General features: G+C 52.6%; 1 protein-coding gene across 1 annotated transcript in view; it reads left to right on the forward strand.

Moving 5' to 3' along the window:
• The window catches only part of NMT1 (N-myristoyltransferase 1), a 30,876-nt gene extending 17,326 nt beyond the window's left edge, over nt 1-13,550 (forward strand). Inside the window, exons 4-12 of the mRNA XM_069482721.1 lie at nt 4,514-4,632; nt 5,539-5,630; nt 6,498-6,614; nt 7,411-7,581; nt 8,410-8,518; nt 10,421-10,591; nt 11,179-11,346; nt 12,337-12,474; nt 13,198-13,550. Of these exons, the coding sequence (XP_069338822.1) occupies nt 4,514-4,632; nt 5,539-5,630; nt 6,498-6,614; nt 7,411-7,581; nt 8,410-8,518; nt 10,421-10,591; nt 11,179-11,346; nt 12,337-12,474; nt 13,198-13,218 (1,106 nt within the window). The 3' untranslated portion in view covers nt 13,219-13,550. The remainder of the gene's footprint in view (nt 1-4,513; nt 4,633-5,538; nt 5,631-6,497; nt 6,615-7,410; nt 7,582-8,409; nt 8,519-10,420; nt 10,592-11,178; nt 11,347-12,336; nt 12,475-13,197) is intronic.
• The last annotated feature ends 5,256 nt before the right edge of the window (nt 13,551-18,806 follow it).

Below are 18,806 nucleotides of genomic sequence, written 5' to 3' on the forward strand. Positions count from 1 at the left end.
GCTAGGAAAGTATGTCGAGAAAAACATGTTCCAATACCAAATGTAAATGACCTTCAAATTGTCCATGTTACTGCTTCCCTTCAGGATCACAGTGAGACTTGACCAGTATGTTTGGTGGGGATGAGGAGGGTTGGACAGGGAAGGGCCAAAGACTAGTGAGGGGAGGAAGGCAGCTGTGGCCAAGGGGCTCCACCTACAGCAGTGGGGCACATGCAGTGCAGAACCTCACTGCTCAGGGTGGTCCATGGACCAGCAGGATGGGCATTGCTTAAGGGCTTGTAGAGGAACAGTATCTCGGGCTGCTCCCAGACCTTCAGAATCAGAGCTTGCAGGGGATTTGTGTCTACTTGAAAGTTTGAGAAGCTCTGCTCTAGAGCAGATGCAGGTAGGTCTCGGACAGGTTGTTCACAGCTCAGGAGCAAGCTGAGGTGGTGTGTCCCCACGGGGGATGGAAAGCAGGTGAATGTGAGTGGTGCTGATTCCGGATCCCAGGCCCACTGGCTAAGCCCTCCAGAAGGCACTGGGTCACGGCATTGCTGCCACTAGGGTAGGGACCCAGTGACCACGCCCAGTAAGGAGCAGGGAGTATATGGAGGACCACACGCTCTGCCTCTGAATGAAATCCATAGAGAGGCATTTTGAGGTGGCCGCCACACATCTTGGCCCCGTTTTCAGATGGTGTTTGGTGTTTGGGTTTGATTTTATTTTTTCATTAGGAGTTTGCGACTGGGTAACCTTGCTCCATTCTTCATAGATGGTAGGACCTGGAGAAGACGGGAATTAGGATTAATGGGCTTTTTTCCCTCTTCAGCCTGGCAACACTTTGTTGCTTGCCTCTGTGTCTCACCTGTAAATACAGGAAGTACTCCAGTTTGGTTCTCCAAAAGCTCTTGAGAAAGCCACACAGTTATTTACAGTGGCCCTGACACTGTCAGGGAGGTGGAACAAGGTTCTGTTTTACTTCTGGACGTGCCTTCTGTACAGCACATGGCCTGGGACTTTGGAAGAGTGATTGCCCTGAGCATCTGACCAGTCTGCCTTTTAGGTTCATGGTCAGTCAAGCCCAAATTAAGGATTCCTTTGTCTCAGTGAGTCAGCCTGCAGAAAGCGCCTCCTTACCTGGCATAAGTGAGTCTGCATGGCTGAGGTGTCACCCTAGTTCTACTTCTGAGTATTCTTAGGGTGGTGTCATCTACAGCTTTTTGCCTTAATTTTTTTCCACTTAAATGGGGGAACGAATGATTGTAAAACTCCTGCGTATCAAGTGTACTGTGTTTACAGCACTCCCCACCTTCTTGGGAAGTTCTAATTAGATTGTAGTCCACTAAAGAGACCTACAATTCTTTAGAAGTTTAAAATTGCCCTAGATTCACCATTCAAAGGCGTTATAAGCAGAAGTGTTTTAGTCTGTGCCCCCAAATGAACTTTTGATGCCCCTCTTTGGACTTATTTTTATTTTGTAAAATTAATTAAATTTTTTTTTTTTTTTTTTTTTAAAGAAATGGGGTCTTGTTATGTTGCCTAGACTGGACTGGAACTCCTGGGCTCAAGCAGTCTTCCTGCCTCAGCCTCCCAAGTAGCTAGGCGTGCATCACTGTGCTACGCATCATTCTTTTTAAATTTACCCCCTTTCCTTTTCTTGTTGGGGGGAGTAGGATCCTTTTTTGCCTCACTTTAGTGGGTTGGGATCTGGCCACTTTCAGATTAGTTTAAAAAGGGAGAATGTGGACTCACTTGGTTTCTGTGGGTCCAAGAGAGAAGCTTCCCCTGTCTTCTCCCTCTCTCTTGCCCTTGTTTCATTTATTGTCTCCCAAATCTTATCCTCTTTACCCCTAAGTCCTTCACAGTTGTACCACAGTGTTTAGTTTTGGGTCCTTGATGTTGGAGGACAGAGAAAGAATTTCAGGGGGGCAGAGTGTACAGAAAGAAACCCATTGGAAGTCCAGGGTTTTCTTTAAAGTTCCAAGTTCTTTTAAAGCAAGTTCCAAGTGTCCTTCTCCTCAGTGGGTTACTGGTTGGTGGTGGCCTTGAGAGGATTGGCTGCATTCTTGCGGTGCTCTGCAGAGCAGCCTTCCTGCACCTCCTCAGCAGGAGGTGCTCGAGAGCCCTTATAAAAGGTAGAGGGCAGCCGCTCCCCAGAGTAGGACAGGCAGAAGCCTGGGTGTTGGCACTGGGATGAGGACAGTGCAGGGGCTTGGGCTGCTTCTCCGCTTCGTTGGCCCTCCAGTGTGGGAGTCTGCTAAACGCGGCTGCTGCTTTCTCAGTGTTTCCTGTAACTCTGATTTGTCAGCTGTGTCTTGCAGATATCAAACAGTCTTAGGATAACCTGTGAGCTGGTTTATCAAAAGATAGATTAAGACATACATGCCATTTGAATATTGTATAAAAGTTCACTCAGAGTCAGTTGACAAGCACTTCCTGAGTGGTCTTTGTAAAATGCAGATCTGAAGATATCTCCCACATGCCCCAGTGGCCCCTTAAAAATACATTAAGGATATCCCATAGCCCTAAGGATAAAGTTCGGCCTCAGTAATATGGTGCTTGAAGGTCCTCTGTGACTGGCCCCAACTTTCCTCTCCTGCCTCATCTAGTTTCAGTTCCGCCCCTTCATCTCCAGGCCTTTCCTTTACACGTACTGCTCCCTCGTGCACACCCTCCCTGCCCCACACACTCCGCTGGCTGATTCCTAATTATCCTTGATGTCTTACCTTTGTATTTTCGTCTGATAAGTCTTCCCTTACACATACATGCACACGTGCACACACAGGTCCTGTAGCAGCCCATGCTTCATTCTCACAGCCCCATGCCATGCTGGGTGGCAGGTGCCTGCCTGCTTGTCTCTTTGATGTCTATGATGGTGAGAGGACCTGTGTCCATTTCATTCACCAGCTCCTGTCACAGAACTGGCACGTTGTAGGACTCAGTGAACACTTGATGAAGGAGAAAGTGAGTGGAAATGCTTCTTTAATGTAGGACCTGGCAGTCAGCCTAAATGAGAAGATTTAAAGGTTCTGAAGTATGTTTTGGAAAAGGTATAAATTCAATACAAGATGGGAAATTGGCCAGCACCTAGACAAGACTATAAGGTCTGGCCCTTGGTTTTGCGGGCTCAAAAATTTTTTTTATGTACATGGCAGATTGACTTAAACTAATTCACAAGGGCTACTTTGTAAATAAATTAGAAGGTCAGTTTCTTAACTAGGGGAGAAAAATATGACCTCTCTCCTAGCCAAACTTGTTGGGAGGGATCACATTATAAGTAGAGGTAGCTGGATGCTTCCCTGCTATGTGTCTCTATTGTTGCCTGCACGTTCCAGTTTTTGAGCCTTAGCATTTGGATGATGACTCATTTATTTACTGTTTCCCCAGAAGATGCTATGTCTTGTGAGAACAGGGACCTGGTTGTATCCTAGTGCCCATCACGGTCAATGACATGCAGTGGGTGTTCAGTAGATGTGTCTAATGGAGGAGAGTGAGATGGTCAGTCCTGGGGGTGGTGTCCTCAGCTGTAGCCCGATGTAGCCATTTCCACACTTGCCCCAGGGATACGTTCTGGGAAGGTCTAGAGCTGCCTGATACCTATTAGAATGAAATATTTGAGTCAGGAGTCTGAAAGTCAGTGAAAGCATGAATTGAGTGCCTAGTGTATGTATGCAGATCCCTGTGCTAGGAGCACTATACTGAGTGGGTCCCTTGTGAAGACTGTGAACCTGAATGAGCTCTGAATTGTAGAAACTAAATAATTCCAATGGCCAAAATTAAGTGGTTAATTTGTCCACATTTGTCAAATGAGTATGATGTGGTTTAGCTCTGGGTAGGAATTGGGAGCTGTATGTTCTGAGCGCTCCCCAGCGCTCCTCACAAATTCCCACAGAGGAGGGGCATGCTCTTCAGGGTGGGGATGTCAGGTCGGTGGGTGACTTCCCGGCAGCACTGTGTAGACTCAGAGATTCAGTCTAAAGGCACTTGTAGGACTCTAAACACTGAAGTCCTGAGTTGGCAGTAGCCATTAACTGGCCCCCACTGCTGAAAGCCAAGGCTGGCAGGGCCACAGTTGAGCCTGGCGCCTAGAAGCCATCATCTGGTTCAGGAATGGGCCCAGGACATTGTTGTTGCTGTTGACACAAAAGCAGCCTTGTTGCAACTCCTTATAAATCCATGCAGATCGGTTGGCCTGGTCCAACCGGCACTTTTTACACCAACTAGGAGGCAGGAAGCCAAATTAGTAAAGATAAATGTTTGTCATTCAGTACCCCAAGGGAGATTTGAAAGGATTTCCAAAAAATGAACCACCTTGGATGCTAGTGATTGTTCTGAAGTTTTGCTGTGAATTGGCCCTCAATTAGGGGCCAGGGTAGCTGGAGAGATGGTTTGCAGCTGCCAAGCACAGAATGTTCTTCAGATGGAGGGCTCCTAGGGACAGGAGGAATTTGCTCTGGTCAGTTTTTGAGCTGAGCCCTTTCTCTCCCCTAGGAGGCAGAGGGTGAGGCTCACGGCTGTGCTCTTCTTCCAGGCGAAGTGGTGAACACCCACGGTCCCGTGGAACCTGACAAAGACAACATCCGCCAGGAGCCCTATACCCTGCCCCAGGGCTTCACCTGGGATGCCTTGGACCTGGGGGACCGTGGTGTGGTGAGTGGGCCCCTGGCAGGTTACAAGTGCAACTGGATACCATTTTCACAGTAAGCCCTGCAGTCATCCCAAGACAGCGGGTATGCCAGGCCTCCTCAAGACTCTTGGGAGCTGAGCTACAGGGTCTGGATAGTCCCCCATCTGTTCCTTCCTGGGGCCTGCTCAAGGCTCCCAATAAATAGCACTTGGCTGTTCTGGCAGGTTAAGAGTTAGTCTCTGTAGCTCCTCCTTTTTCCACTCATTTTCATTTTTTTGTTCATTCATTCATTTATTCTCTTGTCTGATTTCTAGTCTGCCTCCTAACTGATGAGCTAGGACTGCTAAATGAGAGTCTCTTCTCCTCTGTCCACCCCAGCACCCAGCGCCTCTTCTTTTGACCTGAGGGATTTGTTTCCCCTGTAAGAACTGATGAAAATGCGAACAGAATTTTTTAATACCAAACTTGGGCCAGGAGATGGAGATAGCTGGGAAGGCAGAAAAATGCCAAAAGGCCTTTGTTTGGGCCAGAGGATAAAAACCAAACATGGTAGGAAATGGCAGCGACTCTCCTCAGAGTAATTCCTTGGCCAGTCCCAAGAGTCATCTCTCCAGAGCATCGTCACAGCAGTAGAGTCCAGTGGCTCTCCACTGCTGGCGGAGCAGACTGATGGAGTGGTTGGTTAGCTACGTGGCATTCTTGGTCTGCCACTTTACCCCTTGGTGGTTTACTCTCCTATTACAACTAGGGTGCTTGTTCCAAAAGAGTGCCTGCCATGCCCGGAATGAAAAAGATCTGTGAGATTAGACACAGGTTTTGGTAGTTTTCTTGGCCCTTCTGAAAAGCCTGGAGGCGCAGGGTATTGGAGTTGGTCCTCCACCTGGCCGAACACCTCTAAACCTCTAAGTAAGCTCCTTATTTCTCTGCAGCTGAAAGAACTATACACCCTCCTGAATGAGAACTATGTGGAAGATGATGACAATATGTTCCGATTTGATTATTCCCCAGAATTTCTTTTGTGGTAAGTTGTAAGGGCTTTCTTAAGGCTCTTGAGGGCAAGGCACAGAGCAGAACCACCACGGGGCACCAGAGTTTTCATCCCTGCCAACTTCTGAATGGCAAATTAGTGTGTCATTTTTGAGTTCTGCATCTGAAGGAGACTTGCTTTCAGTGGTGCTTAGAGCTGAAACCTTATTTAAGATTTACGGGGTGAGGGAGACCTTTGTAGACTTGATATGCAGAAGAAAAGATCATATATTGTATGGTGACTTTACACAAGAAGGGAAATGTATAGGAGGGGTGAGACCCACTAAGATTTAAAAGAACAAAAAGGGTCATTTCTCTGTAGTTCCTGAGTGTGCTCAGTTGTATGGAAATGGCCTGGCCTGGCCGAGCCTTCCACTTGCCTGGGCCACATTTAATATCCAGGAAGGTAGAGGCATGCATGGAGAGAGACTACTTGAGAGGGGTGGGAAAGGAATAATCTGTAAGCAGAAGGAGGGGAATGATACCCAGAGGACAGACAGGAGACCAGAGCCCCAGGGGTGCCACAGTCAGCTCCCAGCCATGGAACCCCCTGGTCTCTGAACCAGAGAGGTCAGTCCCCTGATTCAGGCTATCAAAATGAACACACAGAAATCAGATCAGGCATAGAATTCTCAGTGTGACAGCCTTACATTGGGTGAGTAAGTAGGCCAGTGGGCTGAGTAGCCAGAGATGGCAATGGCTTGATTTATTTGTGTCCAGGAGGGCTTGGCCCTAAAGAGAATTAGGCTTTAACCTTCAGGGAGGTGGTTGTGCCAGATTAGGACTTGGCTGTGGAACCCACACAGCCTGTCCAGCCAGCCTGCAAGCAGCACCACAGCCCTGGCCCCTGTCTCTTTTCCAGGGCTCTCCGGCCACCCGGCTGGCTCCCCCAGTGGCACTGCGGGGTTCGAGTGGTTTCAAGTCGGAAACTGGTTGGGTTTATTAGCGCCATCCCGGCAAACATCCATGTCTATGACACGTAAGCACCCACGATCCCCACGTCACCACCAAGCTGCTTGGTCTGGGAGGGAGAAGAAAAAAGCTACATGTACGTTGCATGACAGAGAGAAGGCCTCAGGAAGGGAGGACACCTGGTGCTGGGAATAGAAATTCATCATAGGGGAACCACCTGTTCTGCACTTGAGTTGAGCTGGCTCCCTTGTCTGTGGCCTGGGCTGGGAGGGGGCCCACCTGGAGCCCAGTGTGCCCACTCAGCAGGAGCTCGTCTTTGAACTCCCGTACCAGTCGCATGTGGATGTACTTGAGCAGCATCAGAAATGGGCCAGAGCCAGCGACCCAGATTCAGATAGTCCTTGGGGCCTTCAGTCTCTGCTCTTTGTTCTCCCTGGAAGTGTCAGAACCATCTGCCACAGTCTTCAGGGCTTATGGGCTGTGTTCCTGGGGGAATCAGAACCCTTGAAACCCTAGAGTAGCCTTGGCCTGCTCTGTGGGCTTCCCTATGCTGCTTCCTTGCATGCTAAAGTGGGGGCTCCCCAGCCCACTACTGGGAATTTATTAGGGACATGCTGGTGGTGCCTTCAAACAAGGGCATTTGCTTGGCACCCATTCTCCATTAGAAGTGGAGGCTATGGTGTGGCCAGGCAGGCTCCTCGCCTGGTCAAAGCTGGTAGAGGAGCGGGACTGAGTCCTGGTGCTGAGTGCTGAGTGCAGGTGCCGCAAAATGCGTACCTGTGCTGGAGGCCCTGGCCTCCCAGGTTTGGCTTCCCATGCTTGATGGGATTACCATTACCGTCTTTGTGTTTTTCCTCCTTCAGAGAGAAGAAGATGGTGGAGATTAACTTCCTGTGTGTACACAAGAAGCTGCGCTCCAAGAGGGTGGCTCCAGTCCTGATCCGAGAGATAACCAGGCGGGTTCACCTGGAGGGCATTTTCCAAGCTGTTTACACTGCCGGTGTGGTACTACCAAAGCCTGTTGGCACCTGCAGGTAAAAATTTCTTCCTGTAAAGTCCTGGAAATACTGGTGCCCCTGCTCTAGTTAGGAGCTTATGTCACAACTGTGCCCTAGGCTGAGTGCATGCCCTTGAACACCTTGCTTCTCTAGTGTCTGGTAAGGTGGGTGGTGGGAGCCAGGCGGGGAGCATGGGGATTGAAGGGAGAGGGTTGTGGGGATGGCGGCCTGGAGAGTGTCTCTCTTGTCCAGAGGGCTGAGCCATTCTCAGCATTTGCTGGTCACTGGCATTTGGATATAGGGGTGTCGGTCTGCTGGGGGTTTTGTTTTTGTTTTTAAGGACGAGCCCAAATCTGGACTTTGTTGTGGGAAACGTCCTAAAGTGTTAAATGGTTGGCTCAATTTTGTTTTGACTATTATGTGGGCCAAAGAGAAGATGTCTGATCCCTGTTTGATCCAAGGACAGCCTCTGCCTTAGGAAGTTGTTTGAAATAATTGAATAATCTCTGCCTAGAGACCTTTAAAAGTAGAAACACCAGGTATAAATGCAGAAGAGGAGGGAGGAGGGGGAACACGTCTGCCTCAGTCTTCTGGGCATGGTTTTAACTCTTCCTTTGACTTGATTCTCAGGGTGAGGATTGTTCTCCCCAGACAACTGTTATAGCAAAAGAGTGGCTTTTTGAAATTGAGAAAGAAAAACAGGGAGAAAATCCAGGAGCCCTGCAGCTCTGCATTCACTAAGGGGAAGCTGGGGAGCAGGGTGACATGGGTCTCTCACGCCACCTGCTGGCCATCTGGAGATCTCCCTGCCATTGTCCTCTTAATGGCCAGAGTCGTGAGGATAGGACATTTGTGTCCCCACAGATACTGGCATCGGTCCCTAAACCCACGGAAGTTGATTGAAGTGAAGTTCTCCCACCTGAGCAGAAATATGACCATGCAGCGTACCATGAAGCTCTACCGACTGCCAGAGGCCAGTGGTGGCTGGGGACGAGGGGCAGGGGCCGGAGGACGGTCGGGACAGCCTTGCTGTCAGTAGGAGAGAAGCAGGGAGGGCTTCGCGTGGGGAGACGGCGTCTCTCTTACCAGGAAAGTGAACCTGCTCATCGTTTCCAGATTCCTATACTTTCTATTTCTGTTGCTTCTGTTATCTACAGCGAGGGTTTTATTTTAGTTTGACTCTCTCAGTTCCCCTGAGTCTGCACCTGGGCTAGTTCCCTGCCATCTGTTGATAGGCTCAGAGAACACCTAGTCTCTGTAATTTTAGCCCAAGTGAAACATAAATAGAAAGATGAACTCACTCACTGTACCTACATATACACGGCAGCACTTTCCAGATCCCAGTGCAAGTGACGCTAGAGTGTCTGCTGCACCCCTCCGCAAGTCAGGCAAAGGAGGGGTGACCTGAGCTTGTGAGGGAAGCCCAGGTTTGGCACCGAAGGACTGGGCAACCTGAGTGAGTCGGTTTCTGTTTGGGGTCTCAGTTTTCCTGCTTTCCCAAAACCAGTGCTCCTTGTTCTCCAGTTATGCCTGGCTTCAGCATCCCAAGGTAGGGATTCTTAAAATCTCTCCTCTTTCCTCCGAGCACTCCCTCTTGGCTGTCAGTCCGAACAGTTACGGGAGCCAGCTGATAAGAGGGCTGCCCTCCAGAGTCCCTGAGCCACCAAACAGGATTAGTCACCCGGGAATCAGGCTAATCTATTGGATTGGGGTCATAAGTGTCCCATCTCGAGAGACTGCTGCAGTGCAGTTAGACACTGCTGCAAAACAGGTTTGGGGGGCCCTGGTGGCTGCCGTCTCACTCTGTTGTCATGGCAGGTTTGCCCTGCATTCTAGGCGGCCGTCAGCAGTCTCAAAGTGCTGCAACAGCCAGAAGAATGTGTGGGTCTCCCCATGTCGAGATGAGAACCCCAGCATGGCTGTGTTTTCAGTCAGGACTTGAGGGGTTGCTGTGGGAGCCGCCATGTAGAGAGGGGTCAGTGTGAGTTCCCTGGAGAGACAAGGATTGGCAAGGAATCTTGGAGGCTAGAAGACCTGTAACTGAAGTTTTGAAAGTACTTCCTGTGCTGGGAAGCGTTATATTGGGCAGTGGCTGAAGCCAATAAACTGTGACACCACCCTGATTGCAGATTTGGCCTGACCTCACCTTTGCGTATCTGAGCGCCTGGGGGATGTTCTGTCAGCGCCGATATCATGTGATTTCCTTCCACTGAAGCATTATTTTTCTAGGAAAAGCAGCTGTGGGGTGGGATGCTGGTGGGAGTTGGTGGGAGTTGGGTGCTTTTTTTCTGAATGTAACTTGCAGCAGTGTCTTGTCAGGGCCACTACCAGTGCAGTGTTGTCTGGGTGAGCAGACAAAGCATGCGTCCAGTACAGACCCTGGCTGGCCCTGGGCTCTGTCTGTGAGGTGCTCTAAGAAGAGAGACCAGTGAGTGTAGGAAGACATCAGCTATAGTTAAGTGTGATGAGGTTGTGAAGGCTCAGAGGAAATTCACCCTGAGGGGCAAATTGCCCCCTTTGAGAACTTCTGGACTACAGGACAGAAGGTACAGCTAGAATAGCCAACTGGCCCAAGGATGGAGGGTCTTGTGTTCTAGGTCTGGGAAGCTGAAACAAGGGTTGGGGGTGATGGGTGTGTTTTCTTAGGAAGACAGCCTGGGGCCCTGCGGATAATGGAGCCTGGATGACAGCCTGGACTGGGAGGGGAAGGGCCAGGAGAAAGCCCAGGGCAGGACCTACCCTGAGCAAACAGGCACGGGGGTGGGAGGAAGGTGCCGAAGGTGCCCAGGAAGATTAAGGACTCTCTCTTGAGGACCTGGGTGAATAGATCCAGGGTGATCAGCACACCTGATGCCACCTCTTCTGTCTTTTCCAGACTCCTAAGACAGCTGGGCTGCGACCAATGGAAAAAAAGGACATTCCAGTAGTGCACCAGCTCCTCACCAGGTACTTGAAGCAGTTTCACCTCACGCCAGTCATGAACCAGGAGGAGGTAGAGCACTGGTTCTTCCCCCAGGAGAATATCATCGACACTTTCGTGGTGGAGGTAAGTCAGGGGGCAGCGTGCGGGCCTCTGGCTCTTCCCAGAGAGGCATCCTCCTGAAGTGACCGGGTTCCCAGGGCTCGAGTGTTGGTACCCTAGACTTCCTTCACCACCTGTGTTTGGTCCTCCCTAACACAGGACGTTTTATCTTGCATTTGCTGGAAAGATGCCCTTTGGGCCTGTCTTGAGCCCTCCTGTCCCTGCCCCCACGTTTGATAACAGAATAGAGAGAATCCAGCCTGTCCTAGTCAAGCGAGCCTTCGATCCCCTGCCTGGCCCGGCTAAATCCAGTGCTGGCCACGCATCAAAGACACAGTCTGGGGGGATGCGAGCTGTAGGAGGAGGTCCCTGGCAGTGCCCAGGCTGGGCAAGAGGACTTGCAGGTTCAGCCCATGGTCAGCCTGGCTTTGCTCTCAGGTGCCCTTAGCCAGTGTGTCTCCTCCTCCCTACATATCCTGTTGTGTTTCCACCCATTTATCTGGCGGAGCAGAGCTGCCTGAAGGTGGCATGGGAGTAAGAGAAAACATTTTGTTCCCGGCTGCAGTGCCCTGTGCATGCTTGACACGGCCTCTTTATTATCTTCTCTTCAGAATGCAAATGGAGAGGTGACGGATTTCCTGAGCTTTTATACGCTTCCCTCCACCATCATGAACCATCCAACCCACAAGAGTCTAAAAGCTGCTTATTCTTTCTACAACGTGCACACCCAGACCCCTCTTCTAGACCTTATGAGCGACGCCCTTGTTCTCGCCAAAATGGTGAGGAGCAGGCCGGAGGGTCTCCAGAGACATGGGGGCAGGGCAGGGCAGGGCAGGGCAGGGCAGGGCAGCGGTGGGGAGCAGAGCTCCCAGGAGGGGGCTGGGGGGCTTTGAGCCCGCCTCTCCCTCCCACTCCACTTAGGCAGTGTCCCCACAGTTTTCAGCCAAAAACTCAAAACTAGGAGGAAGAGAGGAGCGTCCAGACATAGTGAAGGCATTGAAGGCCTCCTGATTTATTTCAGTGAGTTTCGTTCTCACAGGAGGTGTGGCCAAGGAGCCTTGAGTAGCCAGGCCTGCTCTGGGAGTACAGGGGTTCTCCTCACAGCTTGCCCAGCGTGGGAAAGGGGAGATTGGTCTCTGTCTTGGTGAGTCACTGGAGCATCTGACTAGTGAGGCTGGGGCGGGGAGGTCATCGGTCCTTCATCGTGGGGTTCTGGTGACCTCCTGCGCCCAGCCCAGCCCACTGTGGGCAGGCCCATCCCTGCCCTGTGACAGCTTCCGACCCAGTTGATGAGATTTAGGAGCAGGTGCCGTACAGTCACATGGTACACACCGAGGGCCTGAGAGTTGGGGTGTCCGTGGAGTAAGGAAGCAACACAAATGCCAAGTAGCTGACAGGAGCCAGCTTCTCAGAGGAAGGGCTCAGGGCTTGGTCCCCAGAGAGGACTGGAAATTACTAGAGAGTTTCAGGGAGGCATAGAAAGGAACAGCAAGAGCAGTGGCCTGGACACTGAATACACAAGTGTGACTCAGAGGGACACTGAGGATAGGCAGGTTGGAGGGGTGGCACTCCGTGTCCTGAGAACTGCACCTGGACAGCTGGCTGCCGGCTGGAGTTTGGATGTAAGGCAGAAGCAGCAGAGCTTCTGAAGAAACCTTGTTCCTGCGGCCACCTGCAGGACGGTTTTGATATGGTAGCAAAGGGGGCAGGAAGGCAAGGCAGCCCTCACCTGTCCTCACCTGTTCGTGCTTCTCCCTGCCTCCATGCAGAAAGGCTTTGACGTGTTCAATGCACTGGATCTCATGGAGAACAAAACCTTCCTGGAGAAGCTCAAGTTTGGCATCGGGGACGGCAACCTGCAGTATTACCTTTACAATTGGAAATGCCCCAGCATGGGGGCAGAGAAGGTACGTGCCGTGAGCACCTGGAGTCTGGGCCCACCTGGCTCAGGGAGTTGGTGTCTCCAGCAGAAATAGGCTCATGGGTCAGGGATACTGGAACAGTCTAGGCCCTCGTTACCTGGTGTTGGGCCCTTGACAATGCCTCCCTCTGATGGCCAGGTCAGCAGGTCTGTGTTCCCCTTTCAGCACCTGGTGTGAGGATAGCAGACGGTCCCAGAGCCGCATGGGAGCTAGAAGGTCCCCCCACCCCGAGTTCTTCCCCAAAGGAAAGGAGCTGGAAAGTTGTCTCCAGCTTCTCTCCCGACCAGCTGGCCTGCCTCATCTGGCTGGGCCGAGCGTTCGCACTGCCTGAGGGAACTGTGGGAGTGGAGCTGCCCACGGTTAGCTGGGAGGTTAGGGTCGGAGGATCTGACGAGTGTTTCCTCTCCTGGGCTGCTGCCATCGGGGCAGGAGCTTAGCTCTTCCTCCTCAGCGCCACAGGGCAGCCCCAGGGCATGGGCGTGGGCAGCGTTACTGACTGGTGAGCTGGAGCCACTTGTCCTGGGAAGCTGAGTGCTGCTTGCCTGGGAGGGTCTGGTGGACGTGTGGACCCTGGCGTGGAGGCTGAGTGGAGGCCTGGCGTGGGCGCTGCTGCGGGCTCAGTCAGTTGGAACTTCAGGCCTAGGGGGAGTGGGAGTGTCTTAGGGCAACTGTCAACTCAACTCTGCCTCTCCTCGTTGGCTCTTCTAGGTGGGGCTGGTGCTACAATAACCAGTCGCCAGTGAGATTCTGGATAAAGCCACTGAGAATTCCAACCAGGAAATGGAACCCCACAAATTGGTCCAATTTTCACAAACGTGAGAATCCCTGGCAAAGGGAACAGAGCTGAACCGGCTTTACCAAACCGCCAGCGAACTTGACAATGTATTGCAATGGCGTGGGCTGCGTGACGTCACCTTTGGCTGTGTCTCTGGTCTCCCTGTTTTCCAGTTAATCACATCCTCATGCAGCCGTGATCAAGGGAATGTAACTGCTGAAAACTAGCTCATGATTGGCATATTATGGAGTTAACGGGTGAATAATAAAAGTATATATATATATTATATATATATAAATATTTTAACTATCTTTCATGTTTCAAATGTACAAGGATGTTTGGTCTCTAATGAAAATCTGAATCCAGATCATTCCTCAAAATTAGGACCCAAGGATAGTGGCAGACAGACATATTGGTACAGTTAATTGTTTCCTCCAAAAGGAGGCATTGACTTTTCTTGGGGTAGAAGGAGGAAGAGGCTTTAGGGGGCCGTGTCCAGGTCCCCTTCTGAATCGGCTGGAGTGATTGGTTTTGAGAAGGAAGGGAAGGTGGAACGGGCTCAGACCTCACAGAGTGGCAGGTCGAGCTCCCGGGTGAGGCTGATCCCTGCAGGGCCAGGCCTTTCTGCCTGCTCAGACAGCCACGGGGACAGTGTGTGGACACAGATTTCATTGATCGAGTCCCTTCCATCCCTTTGGCCTGTTCCCTGTAGGATGTCATCCTGCCAACTGATTTAAAAGGGCTCTCTAGCCAGCTGTTGCCAACCTTATAGGGATGAGTCCTCTGTGTGGTTTTGCTTTTCCACTGCCTGGGGTGACAGGCGGTGCGAAGGAGCCCTTGCACCTCCTGGTAGCGTCTGGGACCTGTGAAGACCACGTCAGTGCAAGCCCTGCTTAGCTCATCTTAGAGCAAAGAGCCAGCACCTGGGTGTCCCCAGGGTGACTGGGCAGAGACGGCATGGAGCCAGTGCCCAGACCCCTTCAGCCACCTGGCCTGTGCCTTCCAGCCCATTAGCCATTTCTGTGCTCCTTTCTAAGACGCACAGCCTGCAAGTGGCAGCAGGAAATGGTGATTAGAGACAGATCTGGACTTGGCAACAGAAAGGCTTTCACATTGCCATTGTCTGAGTCTGTTTGTCACTGATGCCGTTTTGTGGACTTTTGTGGTGGTGGTGGTGGTGATGGTTATCAGTGCTGCCGGTTTCCCAAAAAGTAGTCAAGCCTCTGGTCACATGGCTGTCCGTGTTGGCATTCTTCAGTTCAGCCTGGGGAAGAGGATCGGGCTGCAGAGTTGTCAGCAACCCACATGCAGGGCTGTGTGTAGCTTTTGCTCTAGGAGGAAGCGAATGGGTGGGTAGCGTGATGTGTGGCATGTGGGGGGTTCCTTGTTGCTTTCACTGCTCGGCTTGTACAGGAATGAAGCCTTAGCCAGGAGGCCAGGCTCAGCCTTGTCACACTAACTGAAGCCACCGTCTACAGGCCAAGAGGGGTTTGTTTCAGGCTGTGGGTTTTGGTGTGGTTTGCTAGAGTAGAGGTTAATTCTGTAGAGTCTCCAAAGCTGGAGGAAATTGTGTGCTTGGGATGGGGGCTGTGCCACCGGTGGGAATGCTGCCCGCTCTCTGCAGACTGCTGCTAGAGCCAGCGACTCTGCTGTGGCGCATTGTCATCAGAGGCCTCCAGGGGCCTCCCTTCTCCCAGCTGTTCCTGTGCTGCAAACTGCAGGCACTAGCCATCACGGCTGACCTTTGACTCCTTGACTCCGAGATATCCAGACCAAAGAAGCTACTGTTCTTAGCGAGATACGCACTGCATTCCACAGACAGGAGGAGTCGGAGAGGCAGGAGCTTGCTTTTACAGCCTCACAACAGGCACACACGACGCCCCGAGAGTGGCTCACCCTGTCCAGACCTCTGAGGATATCAAAGAACAAAGTGCCCAAGTCTTTCCTACCTTGGGGTGACCTGGAACTTGGAAAGGCTCCCTGTCCTAGTCTGGATCAGTTCTGGGCCAGGTCCCTGCTTGAGCTGCCTCTTGAGATTTGGGCTGCACATATCTGTGGAGCGAGCTTTGCTTTGGTTGACCCAGGTTGTGGAATGGAAACGGTGAGGCCCTGGTGGCTGCTCTGGAAGAAACAGATCTCCTAGCGAAGGCCCCGGCATCTCCCTTGCCCAAACCAGATGGCCTGCTCCTTGGACTCTTGCTGTTGTCTCATGGTGAGGACCCTACCCGGTCTGCAGGAGTTGGCTCGGGGGTGCTATTAGTCTTGTTTTTGTCCAAACAGCCCCTGGGTTCATCACTCAACCCCTTCTGGGACCTCAGGTCAGAGAGTACCATCATGGGGTTCAGGGCCTCCCCACAGGAGCCTTGCAGTATGGTGGCACCATGGCTGGCTTGAACCAAACAAGGGAAGGACCCCAGCGCCTCCAAGCTGACCTGCCTCAAGGAGCTGCTATTGGACGACCTCCCTGTGGCCCCACCCTCTGCCACCCAGTCCTCCTGGCTGCTGTGTTTTGAAGATCACCTTAACCCCCTGCCTTTGGATTGACTCTGCATCTGACCGCAGACTCCAGTCTCTGTGGAGGGAGAGAGCTGGGTAGAAAGGAGGCCTCAGCTCCTAACTGGGGCCGACACGGGGCTCATTCTCCGCACACATGCCTATTTCCGGAGCCTGATGTCCTGTTTGAAGGCTAGGCTACACCAAGCTACTTTAACACCAAGGTTCATGGAAAATTTCAGGCCTTGCCTACAGCTCCCTTCTAACTGCCACTGCCCCCCTTACTTGCTGGCTCTCTGAAGTCCAGAGGTGGGTGTCCCTTTGGTCTTGAATTCTTTCCCCAAAGATGACCAGCATTTAACCAACCTAAGGACCCAAAGACCTTGGACAGCTACGTGGAGCTGCTGTCTAGGAGAGAGAGGGACTAACTGTCAGGTCAGGGGAGAGGGCAGCAATGTCCCTGGTCATCCCCTACCGGCCTGGGGAGCAGCCTTCTTACAGCCCGGCCCACCTGCCGCAGAACCAGAGGAGACCCCAAGGCGTCAGTTTTGCCCTGCTGCAAGGCGAAGGCAGGCCTGCAAGCAGACTGCTCCTAGGGAGGCTGTTTAGGACAATTTCATTCAATTAAATTCCAAAATATTGACTGATGGGTAGGCAGGTGCCGCATCTGGGAACAGGGAGCGGGGAGCTTCACCTTTTTGTCTTGCCTTTTCTTTGGGCTGTGGGGGGCATCCATTTCCAGGGTGGGGGAGGAAATACCAAATGCATTGTTGTTCCGCTCAATACAGCTCACTTGTTTCTAATAAAGGAAGCAGCTGAACAAACCCTTCTGCCCTCCTGGTATTCCTGGTCAGCAGGTGACAGCGGACCGCCAGAGTCCTGGGGCTTGGGCTGGAGCAAGGTCAACAGGGCCCTGCAAGAAGGGCCCTTGGGCCCATAGGGCCAGGCCAGCCTTGGAAGCCCTGCCTTTGGCAAGGCTGCCCTTCTTTTGGCGCAAACTTGGCTCTTTCCCCCCAACCTTTCCCACATGCCAGAGAGGAGCCGGTACTGACCCGGGTTCACTCCACGTAACAGGAGTGGTGGGCCTCTGAGCCAGCACCCGAGCACCTTGGCAGGGTGGCCACTGGGCTTTCCCAGCTGGGAGCAGAGCAGCCCCCTCGGCCCAGGTCAGCAGTGGCTCCAATGCAGGGTGCAGGCCCTGCGCCTTCGCACTGTGGCCAGGTGGTTCTGTTGAGGCCCCAGGGGGTGCATTTTAACACAGCAGATTGCTGGGGCCCATTGCTCCTGTTCTTGTCCTTTCTAACTTGCCCATTTCTGTACCCCATGATCCTTTCAGGCCCCTGGGGCTGGTGACTTTGAGCCCCTTTGACCTGCCAGACCCCTGCTAAGCCCTCACCTTGGTACCCCACCCTCCTGGCTCCTGAAGGCTCATGCCTTCTTTCCTGCCCTGAGCTTTGGGCAGGGAGAACACAGCCCTGTGGGTACTCTTCACCCAGGGACCTCCAGGCTTAAAAGCTGTGCTTTCCCCCTTGTTCCCACCTCCCATATTCAGATCCTGTCGGCTTCCTAGCCTTGAAGACTATGGCCCTCTCAAGGCAGTCTTCCCAGCGCTGGGCCCCCATCCTAGCCATCAGCCCTTCCTCTTGTGACACCAAACCGGAGAAGCAAAGCAGAATGGGGGCCAGGTCCTGGGTCTGGTGCTCACCTGACATAGGACCCCAGCCAGCCCCTGACCGGAGCCGGCTCAGTGGGGGCCGGATAACACTCATTGCTCTTTGCACACTAAAACTGGACTTAGCCTCGTTGTGCCTCCCCCTGGGGCTGCGGCTTGGCTGCCTGGCCCTCCTGACAGCCCTGTGTGCCAGGTGCCTGGGCTGCCCAGCCCGTTCCTTCTGGGCCCTTAGAGCCATGATCGTTCTCTTTCAGACGCACCAGTTCATCAGAACCAGGAGCCACTCCCAGCATGAACGGAGAGCAGGGGAGGCTGGCATTTTCTGTGTCAGGTCATGGGGCTGCAGGAAGGGGGAGACTGCTCCAGCCTTGGGTTTGGGTTCCTGCAGGGCTTGGGGCCAATTCAAGGCCTAGCCCTGCCTAATCCCGGGCCACCCTGTGGGGACAGCCATCAAGCCCTGCCCTTGTCCAGTGCTGGTGCTGTTGCCTGATGGAACCTAAAATGCCAAGGCTCCACATTTAACCCCATAAAGTCACCTTTCTGCCAGGTCTGGGCCCAGGGCTTTCTCTGGATTCTGTCATCTGGTGTCCATGCGCCCTCTGGCACTACCCTGGCTTGGCCTGCTGCTTTCCCACCTTCGCTTAAAAGGCTGGTTGGCTGGTGGGAGGGGAGCCCCAAGTCCCTGGGATTTGCCCTACTGAGCAGACAGGGGCCTTGCACCCAGGTGAGCCTGGGGAATGGTGTCTGTCTGAGGGTCCCTGAGTCCTGCCCTCCATTCGAGGCCTGTGTGCGCGCGCGTGCGTGCTCTCAGGGGCAGGGGTAACCTTGTGAATTGGTGTCCTCAGTCTTGTGATACTGGCAGCAGCTTTAAGCCAAGAGCAGGGAGCAGGGGTCAGGGCTATTTTGAGCTATGGTATCTCCTCCTGCCACTCTCTGGCTGTCTTAAATCAAAGCCCTGCTGAGGGAAGAGGCCCAAGGGACTCTCACTCCAAGCCACCCCCCATAGATCTGTGGGTGTGGCATCACAGAGGGACTCGGGATGGCAGTGGTAAAATAAACTTGTTTATTTTTTCTTTTTTTTTTTTTTAGAGTGGGGTCTCACTACGTTGCTCAGGCTGGACTCGAACTCCCGGGCTTAAGCAATCCTCCCGCCTCTGGTCAGTGCCTACCCAGCCTCCCGAGTAGCTGGGATTATAGGGCTTTCCACCATGCCAGGCTGTCTATTTTTTAAAATAGATAGTCTCCTTCTACTGTTCTCCGGGACTCTTGTAGGACACAAGTTAAAAACCTACTGCCAGGTTCCCAAGGGCTCCGAGCATCGGTGCTCCCTTCTTGCTTTGGGAAGGGAAGGGGAGTTCAGGTTCAAGAGCTGGGGAG

This window comes from Eulemur rufifrons, chromosome 9, assembly GCF_041146395.1.
Source record: "Eulemur rufifrons isolate Redbay chromosome 9, OSU_ERuf_1, whole genome shotgun sequence".
NCBI classification, from domain to species: Eukaryota; Metazoa; Chordata; class Mammalia; order Primates; family Lemuridae; genus Eulemur; species Eulemur rufifrons.